General features: G+C 51.2%; 5 protein-coding genes across 5 annotated transcripts; 2 read left to right on the top strand and 3 right to left on the bottom strand.

Moving 5' to 3' along the window:
- The first annotated feature begins 434 nt into the window (after positions 1 to 434).
- Positions 435 to 2,753, top strand: MYCFIDRAFT_87294 (glycoside hydrolase family 72 carbohydrate-binding module family 43 protein). The gene is made up of 2 exons (XM_007933615.1): positions 435 to 912; positions 965 to 2,753. Exons 1-2 carry the CDS (start codon positions 779 to 781, stop codon positions 2,469 to 2,471), a joined length of 1,641 nt encoding a protein of 546 aa, XP_007931806.1. The 5' UTR covers positions 435 to 778; the 3' UTR covers positions 2,472 to 2,753.
- A 3,054-nt stretch (positions 2,754 to 5,807) lies between these two features.
- MYCFIDRAFT_179558 (uncharacterized protein) lies at positions 5,808 to 6,987 on the top strand (the record flags this gene model as incomplete). Its single annotated transcript, XM_007933614.1, has 9 exons — positions 5,808 to 5,900; positions 5,930 to 6,001; positions 6,040 to 6,307; positions 6,331 to 6,392; positions 6,442 to 6,523; positions 6,546 to 6,559; positions 6,589 to 6,761; positions 6,799 to 6,882; positions 6,909 to 6,987. The coding sequence occupies 9 exons, from the start codon at positions 5,808 to 5,810 to the stop codon at positions 6,985 to 6,987; spliced, it is 927 nt and encodes a 308-aa protein (XP_007931805.1).
- Positions 6,988 to 7,064: 77 nt separating this feature from the next.
- Positions 7,065 to 8,272, bottom strand: MYCFIDRAFT_179557 (uncharacterized protein; the record flags this gene model as incomplete). The annotated part of the gene is made up of 9 exons (XM_007933613.1): positions 7,065 to 7,115; positions 7,154 to 7,228; positions 7,252 to 7,409; positions 7,443 to 7,654; positions 7,698 to 7,910; positions 7,946 to 7,977; positions 8,008 to 8,074; positions 8,100 to 8,137; positions 8,174 to 8,272. The coding sequence occupies 9 exons, from the start codon at positions 8,270 to 8,272 to the stop codon at positions 7,065 to 7,067; spliced, it is 945 nt and encodes a 314-aa protein (XP_007931804.1).
- A 1,111-nt stretch (positions 8,273 to 9,383) lies between these two features.
- Positions 9,384 to 11,436, bottom strand: MYCFIDRAFT_79333 (uncharacterized protein; the record flags this gene model as incomplete). Its single annotated transcript, XM_007933612.1, has 6 exons — positions 9,384 to 9,422; positions 9,577 to 10,010; positions 10,067 to 10,786; positions 10,847 to 11,151; positions 11,212 to 11,318; positions 11,383 to 11,436. The coding sequence occupies 6 exons, from the start codon at positions 11,434 to 11,436 to the stop codon at positions 9,384 to 9,386; spliced, it is 1,659 nt and encodes a 552-aa protein (XP_007931803.1).
- Positions 11,437 to 12,282: 846 nt separating this feature from the next.
- Positions 12,283 to 13,860, bottom strand: MYCFIDRAFT_57523 (uncharacterized protein). The gene is made up of 2 exons (XM_007933137.1): positions 13,319 to 13,860; positions 12,283 to 13,261 (listed from the first exon to the last, which is right to left on the bottom strand). Exons 1-2 carry the CDS (start codon positions 13,619 to 13,621, stop codon positions 12,371 to 12,373), a joined length of 1,194 nt encoding a protein of 397 aa, XP_007931328.1. The 5' UTR covers positions 13,622 to 13,860; the 3' UTR covers positions 12,283 to 12,370.
- Between the last annotated feature and the right edge of the window lie 158 nt (positions 13,861 to 14,018).

Here is a 14,018-nt window from a genome sequence, read left to right as displayed (position 1 = left end):
GACCAGGAACCGCCGTTTTCCCACGATCCGTAATCCGTAATTAGCTACCGTACTGCCGCGCAATCTTCGTGGTGGTGTTTGCCCAAAGCACGTGAGGAGCGTAGACTGTTTCGTTTCGTCCTTCACCCCTGACAAAATCTGGCATCGGCGCTTCTGATGGTGGTGAGCGCTGATGTGAGAGGCTTTTCCTCCGACTCCATTCCACAGAGACCCTGTGAAGCTGTAGGCTGGTAATGATTTTGGTGACAGGGAAGACCATGTTTCGCCGTTTCACCCTTTCACCCAATGACCTCGCCGGAGATCAGCGCCGATGTGGCACGAAAGAGGCATGGTGCTTAGCGAAGAACGCGCAAGCCTGTGGCCAGCATTGGCGGCGGCGGGCGGGAGACTGAGTCTTCGGCGCATCTTGTGCCTCCTGAACAACAAGCTCATCATCGTCTCTTTGCTGTGTCTTGCCTCCACCCAACACTCGTTGTCGCGATAGCCATTCCGTGCTTGTCGTGCTTGTCTGCCTTGGCGGCAAAGCCCATCTTTTCGAACAATCAATCGCCCCTGCAACACACTCTTTGATCAACTCCAAACGACTGTCGTTTGACATCACCTCCAGACGGACCTTCGCTGTGCGAGGCCGTCACATTCCACCTGCCAGCTTCCCACCCCTGCGAGAAAAAACCTCGACCCTCCGTCACAGGGGAAGCGACCTCACAATCCATTACGACTTTGCGACTCCACGCTTACCGCGACTACACACTATTGTAATAGCAAGACATTGGCCATAATGAGAGCATTTGGATACGCGTCCGCTGCGGCGGCATCCATTGCCCTTCTGGGCAGCGCAGTTGCTGCTGCCGACCTGCCCTCCATCGTTATCAAGGGCAGCAAGTTCTTCTATGAGAACAATGGCACTCAATTGTAAGAGTCGCGACTTTGACACGCGCAGGACACGTGTTGACGCATGCTACAGTTTCATGAAAGGCGTTGCCTACCAACAGGACTACACTGGCAATGGCACAACCACCAGCGACAACAGTCAGACTTACTCCGATCCATTAGCCAACGCCGACGCATGCAAGCGCGACATCCCCTACCTCCAGAAGCTTTACACCAACACCATCCGTGTCTACGCCATCAACCCGTCTTCAAACCACGACGAGTGCATGAGCGCGCTCGCCGCCGCGGGCATCTACGTGATCGCAGATTTGTCTGCGCCAGTCCAGGGCTCTTCCATCAATCGAGACGACCCAGCATGGAACGACGCGCTTTACGAACGCTACACATCCGTCGTTGATGCTATGGCCAAGTACACCAACGTGCTCGGTTTCTTCGCCGGTAACGAGGTTTCCAACGCACCAAACAACACCGATGCGAGCGCATTCGTGAAGGCTGCTGTCCGTGACACCAAGGCGTACATCAAGGCGCAGGGCTACCGCACGATCGGTGTAGGATACGCCACCAACGACGACGCCGATATCCGTGAGAACATGGCCAACTACTTCAATTGCGGCGACCAAGCCTCTGCCATTGACTTCTGGGGCTACAACATCTACTCGTGGTGCGGTGACTCTTCATACACCAAGTCTGGTTACGACGTCCGCACCAAGGAATTCTCCACCTACTCTGTCCCGGCTTTCTTCGCTGAGTACGGTTGCAACCAGGTCCAGCCACGTACGTTCACCGAGGTTCAGGCTCTCTACGGCCCCAAGATGACGCCAACATGGTCTGGTGGTATTGTCTACATGTACTTCCAGGAGGCCAACGACTACGGTCTTGTCACCGTCTCCGGCAATACCGTCACCACCAACGATGATTTCGACAACCTCAAGAACCAGCTCGGCAAGATCTCCCCAACTGGTGTCAACTCTGCTTCTTACAGCCCAACCAACACCGCAGCATCCTGCCCAAGCGAGGGATCTGACTGGAACGCAAAGGCCACTCCTCTCCCACCATCTCCAAACAAGCAGCTCTGCTCGTGCATGTACTCCTCCCTTGGCTGTGTCGTTGCCGGCTCCACCGACCCCAAAAACTATGGCAAGCTCTTCGGCACTGTCTGCGGTCTCGGCGACAACGTCTGCGCTGGCATCACCGCCAACGCCTCCACCGGAAGCTACGGCGCCTACAGCATGTGCAACTCCACCGAGCAGCTCGCCTTCGCCTTCAACCAGTACTACCTCAGCCAGAACTCCGCTGCTGATGCTTGCGACTTCAAGGGCTCAGCAGTCACCAAGTCCGCCACCACTGCCTCCGGCACATGCGAGACCCTCATGTCTCAAGCCGGAACCGCCGGCACCGGAACTGTCACCTCCTCCCCAACCGCCAATTCCAACGACCAAGCCAAGGTCTCCGGCGGCTCTGCTGCTTCCAGCGCCGCAGGTGCTTTCGTCGGTGCTCCAAGCGCGACCACCAGCATGCTTCCCGTCATTTTCATGCTCGCTCTCGGTGCATTTTCTGGCATGGGCATGATCCTGCTGTAAGAGTGAGTAGGTGGTTCTAGTTTCTACGGTTCTACGGCACGGAGGTTGGAAAGCCAGCAAGCGAGCTTATTGTGATGTGATAGCGTTCATATGGAATTGGGAAGAGAGGATTTTTCCTCACGCCGATATGTGTTTTTAAGCTTAATGAAGCCTTTGCGGCTGTTCTGCATAGAATGAAAGAAAGATTTGCAAGGCAACTTCGGCGTTGATATCCAGTACGTGTGTGTGTGTGTGTGTCTTTTTGGTTTTTAGGTTTAGTCCAAGATTGAATGTGAAGAAAAGAAAAAGTCTTGAAGGCTGGAGGTGTGCTCCTGTCCTGTTCTGTCCTGTTCTGTCCCGTTCTTCCATGATGTTATTCATTTCCATCAAGTTTGAACTCATCATCAAACGCAATATCCTTCAAACGGATTGAACTATTTTAGGCTTCTTCCAGTTCACAGAATGCATTGATATGGGGGAAAAGAAACCGCTTTACGCACATTTTGAGCTAGTGGATAGATAGATGATTTCCGGATTTAGGGACTATATATACTATTAAATCTTTTTTTTTTTGCTAGAAAAAGGTTCCGTTCGAGGATTTAGCGTAGGATAGACCGATTGCCGTTGCTGTTTAGGTTAGGCATAGCGGGAATGCTATCGTTCGTAAGTCGAATCTGAATATACCTGTACAATTCGGTTACAGCGGTAGTGAAAACAAAGATAAGATAGCTTTATTTGAAGCTCCTTCGTGCAATGAATACTCTCGGACCAAGCCGGTTTCCTGCTCTCTGAAGAATTGTCGGAAGCGAATCTAGATGATCAGTGGCTTTGGTGGCATTATCGACACGGCCGTAAGGACATAGGGTTGTGATTGAGCATCACATACTTCTAGATAGTTGCACGCGAGATTCAGCCTCGTTGTTAGCTGTCAGGCTAGTTTCGGAGTAATATGGGCCACATGCTGATCGAAGCACTACGTTTGTCGAATGGAGCCTGGGTTGTCGTCGAGTCGAAGCGATATTTAACACACGCGACGACTCATCGCGTTCGCGTATCTTCGTGGCTGGTTTTGTGTAGCACAAGTCGAGCTTGTGACTGTGCTTAGCGACATGGCCAAGATCTTTTCTCCGCATCGAGAACACCATCATGTTGGAGGACGTACCGGGGTAGCAGCTCAGCCTCGAAGGTATAAGAGTTTGCTTTTAGCCTTGTAGTCTTGTTTTGTCATCTCATCAACCATGAAGTCGTCGTTCCTCACGAATTTCTTCTTCATCAGCCTCGCCTTCGCGGCACCTGGCCCGGCACCGATTGCGAGAGACGAAGCGGAGCTTAGCTCGGCGGGATCCTTCCTCTTGGTATGCTGAGATTACGTTGCTTGGATTCCCGATAATTTGCTAATGATTGAAGGAAGGCTCGTGCAATTTGTCGTCCAGGCAGCACGACTTGCATCACCAATTGCTGCAATTCTGTCGGCTCTTGTGGCCCTGGAAAGTTCAATTGTGATTCGTCATATGTAGGTATAGATCCGGATTCTGACTGCGTTGACTGATTTTGCGGCAGTGCTATTGTGATGTGTATGATCAGAACTGCAAATGTAGCTGCAGATGTCACTATGGATGAGCAGCGGAAGATGCTTGAGAGATAGGGAAGGTGGACGGGCAAACTATGGGATGGCCCTGCTCAGCACTTAGCATAGCGCTGTCTTAAGCGTATCTCGTAGTTTGTACGTGTAATGTGGCTTTTGGTAGAATTGAGCGCGGGTTGGGCAGGCGTTGGTTGGTTGGTTGCAGCGACATGTACGGCGAAAGCAGTTTGACCATTTTCAGTTCGCTCCTCGTTTCGAATTGGTTTCGTGATTCAGTGGAATATGCATGCATCCAACAACGCTATCACATGCCCTGATTAGTCCCAGATATCGACTTCGTGCTGCAAAGGGGTTGGACTTGAAGTGTGTATGTGTTCGATGGTTGATGTGTCTACGGAAGAAGCGAGAAGTCGCTAAATAGGGTGCCGCGTATGTGCACGGACCTAGGCACATGCCTCAGGATTCAACTTACCCCCTCGTGCACATGCAAGGCACGTTGGTGAATACAAAGTCGCTCAAATCAAACAAGGTGGTCATTCAATCAGTCAGCAACCCAGGCATCTTGCCCTTCATTGGTTGTTCAGTCAATCAATCAGCAACCCAGGCATCTTGCCCTTACAATGGTTGTTCAGTTCAGTCAGCAACCCAGGCATCTTGCCCTTCCAATGGTTGTTCAATCAGTCAATTAGTTAGCAACCTAGGCATTATGCCCTTTATTGGTTGTTCAGTCAATTCAGCAACCCAGGCATCTTGCCCTTCATTGGTTGTTCAGTTCAGTTAATCAGCCGCCGCACCCCCTGCTTCTAGCAGATAGGTGTTGATTGCGGTTCAGTCAGTAGCCACGACACCCCCTGCTTCTTGCAGGTAGGTGCTTAAAGCAGCCGTTCAGTCGTTCAGGTTCAGTCGGTCAGCCGCCGCACCCCCTGCTTCCAGCAGGTTGGTGTTGATTGCGGTTAAGTCAGTCGTTCAGTCGTTCAGAAGGTTCAGTCGTTCAGAAGGCCCAGTTCTTGCTAGTTGCTGGCTCTAAATCAGGTCGCGGGTCATTTAGTACAGCAATAGCTAGATTAGCGGCTTGTTGGTTGAGATTCTTATACCAGTTAGGCGCCAGTTCAGGGTTCTTCTTAAAGCAGGTCGGACTATGCTTCTTCTTGCAGTAGTTGCAGTACTGCTTATCGGTGTTCTTGTTGTCGTCCTTCTTAGCCATATTGGCCTGGATCATTGGGTCCAAAGCAAGCTGTCTACGGCAATCGTCGCGTAGATTGGTGCAGGCCTTGTCGAATGTCATATCCTTCAAATTAACAGTCCAGTAGTTAGCAAGTATATCGTAATAGGGGCCAACTGTTATTAGCAGAATAAGCAGGTTACGCTTATTAGCAGTTAGCTTAGTATTGAATGACTTAATGCGGTCGCTAAGTGTCCGGATCTTTGCAATATAGACCTCAATATCCTTGCCGTCGTACTTCAGCTCAAAGAGCTCTTTCTATAACGAGAAGTACTCAGTTTCCGTATCTGGCTAGCACATAGCCTTGATCTTAGCCATTAGCTTATAGCCGTTATCAAAGTCATCTGTAGATAAGCGGCTCTTAATCGAGTCGCTCAGTGTAAGGGTAATTAGGTCAGCGGCGTCTGCCACCTTCTCTTCGTAATCGGACAAGTCTTATTTGGCTGCAGCGCTCTTATCGAGTTAGGTGTATTTCAGTAACTTAGAGCGCCGCAGAAGGGCCTTGATATCGACGCTCTAGAGGGGATAGTTGGTAGGTGTCAATTTGCGAATGCCGCCAGTCGCGATAGTCGCAGTGGTCGAGTCGGAAACGGCCATCTTGGCTGTTCAATTGTCGGTCTTGGTCGCACCCCCTGCTTTGAGGGTGTTCAGTCTTGATCAGGTCTGCGGTAGCAGTCGAGGGCTCATAACCACTTGAAGTGTGTATGTGTTCGATGGTTGATGTGTCTACGGAAGAAGCGAGAAGTCGCTAAATAGGGTGCCGCGTGTGTGCACGGACCTAGGCACATGCCTCAGGATTCAACTGTTGGTCGTGTGAACATGCCCTACTCGCTTACGGCGGTGACTCCAAAGTACGGAGCAAATATACAGATGAAGCTCAGGACATATTCCTTCGTGCGGATTCGGCTGTTGACGGGCCAGGAAATAATGTATGCACGTTCAACCAGAGAGACGAGCTCTGCAGAACGAGCGATATTGTGCAAAATCACGCCGGTCGCGGTAAGTCAGTATTGGGACAGAAGTTTGCATTCAGAGAGAAGCTGCTCACAGGTCATGACCATCGCGTTGCAAAGTGCATCTACGAGAGTGGCCACTGCACATGTCCTGGGAAGGTAAAGATCCAAATCAAGATGAAGTGCAGGGCATAGCACTAAGGTATCGTCAGCAACGTCCAGTCAATCTAGTGCTCAGGATTCTCACGAGCAAGCATAGCCAGTAAACCGCTTCCCTGCCGCTGGCCACCTCTGACACGCGAGCACCGTAATTGTGGAAAAGACCGACTATTGAGACCCTGTAGAAAGAGTCAACACTAGATGCGTGCCTTGGGCAAGCAGGAGTCTTGCAGGAGCGACATGATATCTCCGCCCAGCGTGAACCGATTTCTCGTGGGGCTCGTATTGCTTATGATCGCCATGTTTCGTCAAGCAATCTATGCTGTCCTTGGTCGTCTAGCCAGTCACTCGGTATGGCAGAATGTGAGTCCAAATCAGCATGAAAAGATGACGTCCAGATCTTCAAACAGGTCCGTTAGCAATACGTAGGTTCCATCTCGGCTCCAAAGCCCAGACAATGTTGTTCCAAGGACCGCTTCATGCCCCGAATCCCATGAGCTCGGACGATCTCTTGTCTTAAACAACTTCGAGGGCATTAGTAAATGGCCATCTAGTCAACGGCCTTCACGGTGCGAAGTGCACTTTCGGCAGAATATTTTTAGAGCTAGGAGTCATTGAAAATCTTGATAATTAGGCGGAACTTGCGACTTTCCTCGTTTATCGGCCACTCGAATGGTCGTTAGGAATGATTGAATTCATATACCTAGTATTTGGGAAGGAGGGATGCGGGCAGTCTTCAGCCAGTTCTTGATTGACATCCACAGAGCTGAAAAGGATCCTAAACGCCTATCCGGTCAGCCCATCGCCGGCGCCATCTTGCAATTATGCGCTGCGCACACGCAGTATAGTTTCCATGGCACTCATCTTAGTGCAAGGAGGAACTCGTGGTGGGCGAATGGTTGTGTTGTCCGACAGATGAACGATGGTGTTGTTTGAGGAAAAGTCGAGATACACGGCTAAATTTAAGGTTAAAATAGCCAATGGTCCGTGCTCGTGCACCGGCCAGCCTTTTCCATTCACCTTATTAAGTCTCTTCTGTCCTGAGCGAGTGCGTTCCGATTCCGTATCTTCACTCCTGCCCTCCAGACGGCCCACGAATTTTCCTCGACGTTCGCGGCTCCCTCTCTCAGTTCTCTGAGCCCTGGCATTTGGTGCTCTAACCATAATGAGCTTCGGTAGCAACAAGCGATGATTGAGCTGGAAACGAGCGTCAGGGCGAGACACCTCCCTTCCTCTACCAGGATAGACCACAGCTTCAGCGCATGATACGAGCACTCGACGCTTACTGAGTGTGCAAACTGATGCGCAAGCCGGATCATTCCGTACACCTGCTTCGTGCTATTCTCTTGCCATATACTGATTGCTGGTAGCATAAACCATTAGACATACACAGTCCGGTCTTTAGACAGCACGCTGAGTGGCCGCAGATCATCGGACTCTTGTGCTTGGCTACCGTCTGGAAAGTAGCATTCCTGAGCAAAGGCAACAGCCCAGAGGTGGCTAGTGAATGAAGAAGAGAAGATTTAGCATTTGGAAGTCCACTTGGTTAATTGGTGTGGTGTAGGTTTTCGATCACGGGCAGCAAGAGCCAGTGATGCGAAGGCCATACTCGAAGAGATCCCATCATCTCCTTGTCACGCGAGTCACATATGTTAGTCTCAGCCGCACAGGTGGATTCACTGCTTGCGCCGAAAGATGTTGTCGACTGCCACAACAGCAGTAAAAGCCACAAGATAGGAAAAGTCATGGCCACGAATAGGCAGGACTGCTATTTAGGGCAGGCCCGTTCCTCCTACGACGGGACGCTTTTGCAGTGCAAACAGGGCTGAGCAGAACTCACCACCCTGGCGTTCGTGCTTGCGTTTATCAGAATACGATCATTTCGCGTCAAACAATTCTGCATACACTTCTATAACCTAAGCGAGGACAGATATCAATAGAGAAAAAAATTAGCTGTAAAGATCGTGCCCGGTCTCCTTCAATTGGTTCCTGTTCGTGTTCGCGGAGATTCGAAGGATAGATTTTCTCGCCCAGAGCACAGCCTACAGTACTGTGGTGAATTACATACCTCCAACAGCGATGCGGGAAAATTATATAAGCGATCGACGGGACCGTGTCGAAGGATTTTTGAGCGAAACCGTTGGCTGCTTCACGTGGCCAGCACAGATGCTGACACCACTGAACCTGGGACCCCATGTTCGCTCCCGGTATCTGTGTTCATAACTTCAAGCACTCCAAATGCTTTAGCTTTGCGACACGACAATCTGTCAAAGCTGGTCTGCGAATCCAACAAAGATGAGAACACAGCCGATGTATAGCAAGCAGTGAGACCGCTCCTAGGCCGCCCAAAACGGCAATAAAGAATAGAAGGAAGACTTGAATTGTCCCGATCCATGAAATGATAGACGGAGAAGTCGTGCGAAGCGAGACCCCCGGTATTGTGAATTCCATCCCACGACGTTGAACCAAGTCTTCCAACGGCGATTTGTTAAAGCTCGATGTGACGCTGTGTTGTGTTCGAAGTCGAGCTTGGCACCGGCCGGCCGAGAGAGAGAGAGATTTTGGGCAAGTGAGAACGAGTTGGTGTCTGGTGTCTAGGTGGCATGCTCTCAAAGCTCTGAATGTCTCAGCGCGTGCTCAGAGACAGGGCGTGGTTTCTGCCGACCACCGTCTCGCGGCTCAAGCACTCCGGTATATGGCGTAAGCAGTCGGAACAGTAACCATCCTTTAGACAAAAAAAGGGTAGGCCGGGTGGCATATCCTACAAACCCCCCGATCACTGCGGCGTATAAAAAATATGATTATAATCCTGAGACCCCATCATACTGGCATGATTAATTCCAGACATCATATCGCCTTGAAAGAGGTCATTTGGCAAAGCCGAGAGGTCCCAGAAGTCCATATAATTCAGATCGGAGAAGAGATTGTCAAATTGCATCTGCGGCTCCGTAGCAGTGGGCATGGCCATGGGGACCGAATAGGACATGGAAGTGAAAGGCATTGCTTGCTCCGTGTCACTTGCGATCTGACTTGTCCTCGAAGAAGCTGGCGCACTGAGTGAATTCGTAGGAATTTGCGACTCCTTAGGACCAGTTGATGAGGCTTGGCTGCCGAATTCCATGCGCCACCACCAGAAGGTGTCGAAGACGGGGTTCATAGCCTGTGAAAGTCAGCGGATGGTAGGGCGCGAGGGCAAATGATACATACAAGACGATATCGAATGTCGACTTGTAAACCATTTTGGGGCTTCCCTTCTCGCACGAATGCTTTCTTGCTCGACCACAACTGTGTAAGTACGGTAGCGGCCAGAGAGTACAAGTCGGCAGTGTGCAAACATCGCTTCCTGAAAATGTTGGCCACGGCGAATATCGCGGCTTCTGCACCAGCGAGGTCGATATCCTTGGCCAGCGGACTCTTGGAAACGCGCAATATAACGCAGGCAGCAAGGACCAGCAGCCTATGTGTTGACTGCGGCAAGTAGAACGTGAAGCTCTGAACGCTCTCATTCAGGGATTGCATATGTGCTATCAATTCATGGGCGATGCCGTATACGCGTAGAATCAGTATGTGGTCTGGTTCGGTTTGCACCAACCATATCAGGCTCAAGATTGCCAGTCTGGCGTTGCACCTGATGATGTTATCTGTTGCCTGTCAGCATCTGTGGGACCCGTAACATGTGTGCTGGATGTTTTCGTACATATGTCGTTGTTCTCCGGGCGTGGATATTCTCTGACCTGACCGTCGAGTGCGAGAATCGTAGCAGTAAGGCTATCATCTTTATGCTTGCCGACTATGTCGCAAGACGACGCTATAACGTTGACAGCTTCAGTCTTGACACGATGCGTCTGAAGACGATAACCGAGGATCTTTGGAAGAAGGTGATAGACGTCGCCGAAGGTTTCTGCCCTGCGGAAGCATGGTACGATGGCTGTTGGAGGCAGACCATCACCAATATTGGCATTTTGGAACGTCAAAAGACAATAGACCCAAATCCGGGTTCGCGCGATGACAGCAGCGTCTCGAACACGGGACCTGAGAGCTTCGGCATCTGACACTATTCCGCTTCTCTCGGACGTCGACTTGACGACAAAATCCTGTTCACGGGCATACATATGTAGACCATTCTGGATAGCAAGACCATATGCAGCGCCAGCAAGTGCTTGGGTTGGGTCTCGATAGACCATATCGAAGGGTAATGGCCATGTGCATATGATGACGGCGGCCACGATGACTGGTAAAGGATCGTTGGGCCTGATCATAGACTTGAAGGCCAGCTCTAGAACGTACTCTCCCAGCCGATCGTAGATGGTAGGGTCCTTGGGGTAGCCACGCGAACCGACCAGAAGAATCGTCCAGAACAATAGTGGTGACTGCTGATATCGTTCGTTGGGCGTGAGCGAGTCTTCGAACAGACCGTCTAGATGAGGTCCATAATGAGTCAAGAAACTGGGCTAGTCAGCATGGACAGATGAGATACTGGATTTTTGAACTCGCATATTGTAGCACTCGTCAATGTGATAACTCTCGATTGTCACGTTTTGTAGGCTGCGTGTGAGAGTGGCATCGTCGTGGGTGAATTGCGAGCTGTCATAAGTGCCTTCAGCTGGGGAACTGCTCTTGAGGACTGTCGGACTGCCATCAAATGTGACGTGTCTTGAATCTGAGTTCGATCTTGTCGGGGGACTGAAATGATCAGGCGTGGGTTCGCTCTGATTCTCATGGTCGTGGCCTCCTTCGACTCTGGCCTTTAGACGATCGATCTCATGCTGCAGCTGAGCTTTTCTGTCCCACAATGAGCTATGTAGTCAGGCGGTTGGTGGGATACATGTATGCGAGACATACGACTGCCGGGGTCTCCTCTGGAAGTGCTTAGAGATCACACATGGAAGATTGCCGGCCCGACACCGAGTGCACGGCCTTGCGTAGTCAAGGTATGCGTCGCATCGGACCTACAAGCCAGTCAGCGCACGCGTCCGACAGAATGCGAGAGCCTGTTGTCCATGCATCGCACACCTTTTGCTGTCGGCACTCCGTACACGCCTTCACGCGTCCCACCGGGTCCGGCATTTGCTGATCAGCTAGCCGTGTTTTCGGACTTCTCTCAGGCGAGTGTAGCAGCTGTCGGAGATGCAAGGAGGGCGAAGTAGCCTCACTGCTCCGCCGCTCCGCTATGGACGCTTCAAATCAGGTGCAGAGCATCAGAAGCGGCCAGCGGTCAGCCTCGCGAAGTGGCATTGGTATTGTGATCAGGTAAGCTCATCCATCCTTACTCAGCTCTTGGCAAAGATGTCCCAGGCAGATCGCTGCCAAATTGGACTTCCGGGCAGCATCAATGCGCCATTCTTTATCAACCATCTCGACTGTCGTGTCAGAAGCTCCCACATCGGAGAAGAAGATCGTTCTCGTCCCGGCATCTTCCGAGGCATGTGTGACAGACAGTATTTTGGCTGCCGGACGGGTCAAATTTTCAGGACATGGAGAGTCGGGAATTCTCGCTTCAGCTGGGCATTTGATGTTTCGATATGGGCGTTGCTGGCTAGATGGGAAGCGTCTGAAGGAGCCACGAAGATTCACCTCCTTGCCAAGCCCGCAGAAGCTGAGGCCTGAGGTTTGTCAAAAGCTTGGCATCACGAGCGTTCCATCTTGTAAGCAGGGAAAAGTGCAGGCGAAATATTCACCTTCGCCGAGAGCTTCACAGTCGGGCCTGATCTGATGAAGCTATTCGAAACGCTGATTGCTAGGTACTTCGATACTTAGAAAGCATAGTTCTACCGAGCTTGCAGCTCACCTCTTGCGGGGAGGGGATCCTCATGGAGGTGGCAAAGATATCAGGCGAAAGCTCACCAGGTTAGTGCGTGCAGGACAATCTTCAACTGAAACAGTATGAGTGTTGATAAAGTTGTAATCAGTTCTCTGGAAAGAGTCATATTATTTCCAGTTCTTCTTCGTGTTCGGCCTATCTACCACCGTATCTCAAGAACTCCAACAAAAATTTTGCAGCCTACTCCGCATCGATTGGGGCTCGAGGAGGCGTATCATCAACCTGCACACCACCCCGCTTCTTATGCTTCGAATCCGCAAATGGCAGCTTCCAACCACCCTCATCCTCAGGCGTAGCAAGCCACAGACGCATCAAATGCCGTCTCGGTGCTGGCGGAGGGTAGTCTTTATACGCAGTCCGGCTATGCAAAACATGAGCATTACTCAAGAACTGAATGTCTCCAATCTCCAAAACCATATGTAGCGACAATCGCATGCAAGTATCCTCAAGCACCTGAGCTGCCTCCTTTTGCGCTTCAGAAAGTGGTGGAATGACACCAGCATCACTGAATCTTGTCAAGCTCTTGATGTAGTAGGGATCCCATTTGCAGTACACTCTGCCGTTCTCCCCAGTCTCTTTGTAGAAGACCGGTTGGCGAGTGTAGGGCTCCTGGCCCGTGGAAACTTCACCTTTGCGATCGAAATACCAGATCGGGTCGCAGAGTGTCTTGACGATATCTGGTCGCTCTTTTTGAAGGGTGTTGAAGACGTGGTGTACGCTTACGATGTCTGACTCTCCACCTTCCAGCGATTTCGCAATGCAGACAAGACCAACGATATCGCAATCGTCGGAATGGAAGAATTGGCGGGCTGTTGTGCGGTAGATGCGGACCTTGTCGATTTGTGTCGGGTCTGCGCCTGTGTCTTTGACGTGGCCCAATACGTGTCCAAGGCCGTTCTGAGAGACAAAGTAGCCAAGATAGGTGCCGAGACCCATGTACGCTACAGCAGTCTTGTGGTTGCCCCATTCAAGCACCGGGAAGCCTTTGAAGAGGATGAAGCCTTTGCCGTTGAGAATTTCTTTGCGCATGCTTTCGAGGAATGGTGCGAATTTCGGGAGTGGGAATTGCTCCTATGACCGACTATCTCAGCGTGTATTCAGGTAAAGGATGCTGTGTACCGCTCTTACCTTTGTGATACCAGTCATAGGTGTGCCGGACGCGAGAAATGCATCTGCGGCATCGTTCATTTCTTTGATCTCCTCATCGCTGAATCGATGCACCCATCGTTCTGGATTGTGTTGGTAGTCGTCGCGATTCCACACCGTTGCTCCAGTGATCTCCTTAGGAAAGTCTTCGTAAGGCTTGATCTGCGAGTAGTCTGGATGTGTTTGCCCACTGGTTTTGATGCCATCCGGGAAGATCTTCGGGTTCGGGTTGTGGTAGTTAAACAGCGGCGGTTCAATGGGCGACTCGGTTGCGACTGGTGCCATTGTCAACGATCAATGGCTTGCCGCCGATCGTTTGAGGGTACAGTAGCCGACTCAGTTTGGAGACGAGGCGATAGTCTTCAGAAGTCCTGAGAGTAGTGTAGAAGAGCAGTGCCAGACCGTAGATAAGAACGGGATCCATCTTGACACAGGCGAGGGCAAGAGCTTATATCGGGACAAGGCAATGCGGGCATTCGGGCAGCTCTGAATGGGAGCTCGACAGAATAATTTCGCAAGCTTCTTGCGTAAGATCGAGCTCAACCATGCCAGGAACCAGGCTGGGCTGCTCAAATAGAGCAGCCCCGGTGTCGATGGCGTGCTGAGCTCGTGTGATACGGCGGATAGCGACAATTGATGAGGAGATGTCGTGATGATGCGTGAAGGCGGGGCCGGGCCCCCT

Source organism: Pseudocercospora fijiensis (assembly GCF_000340215.1).
Source record: "Pseudocercospora fijiensis CIRAD86 unplaced genomic scaffold MYCFIscaffold_10, whole genome shotgun sequence".
In the NCBI taxonomy this organism is placed as follows: domain Eukaryota; kingdom Fungi; phylum Ascomycota; class Dothideomycetes; order Mycosphaerellales; family Mycosphaerellaceae; genus Pseudocercospora; species Pseudocercospora fijiensis.
This window is presented reverse-complemented; position numbering and strand designations above follow the sequence as displayed.

Excerpts from the sequence above, each read along its gene's own strand:
- MYCFIDRAFT_87294 (XM_007933615.1), top strand. The coding sequence starts at position 779 with ATGAGAGCATTTGGATACGCGTCCGCTGCGGCGGCATCCATTGCCCTT. Across the intron at positions 913-964 it reads GAGAACAATGGCACTCAATT|TTTCATGAAAGGCGTTGCCT; the intron begins GTAAGAGTCGCG and ends CGCATGCTACAG.
- MYCFIDRAFT_57523 (XM_007933137.1), bottom strand. The coding sequence starts at position 13,621 with ATGGCACCAGTCGCAACCGAGTCGCCCATTGAACCGCCGCTGTTTAAC. Across the intron at positions 13,262-13,318 it reads CTATGACTGGTATCACAAAG|GAGCAATTCCCACTCCCGAA; the intron begins GTAAGAGCGGTA and ends AGTCGGTCATAG.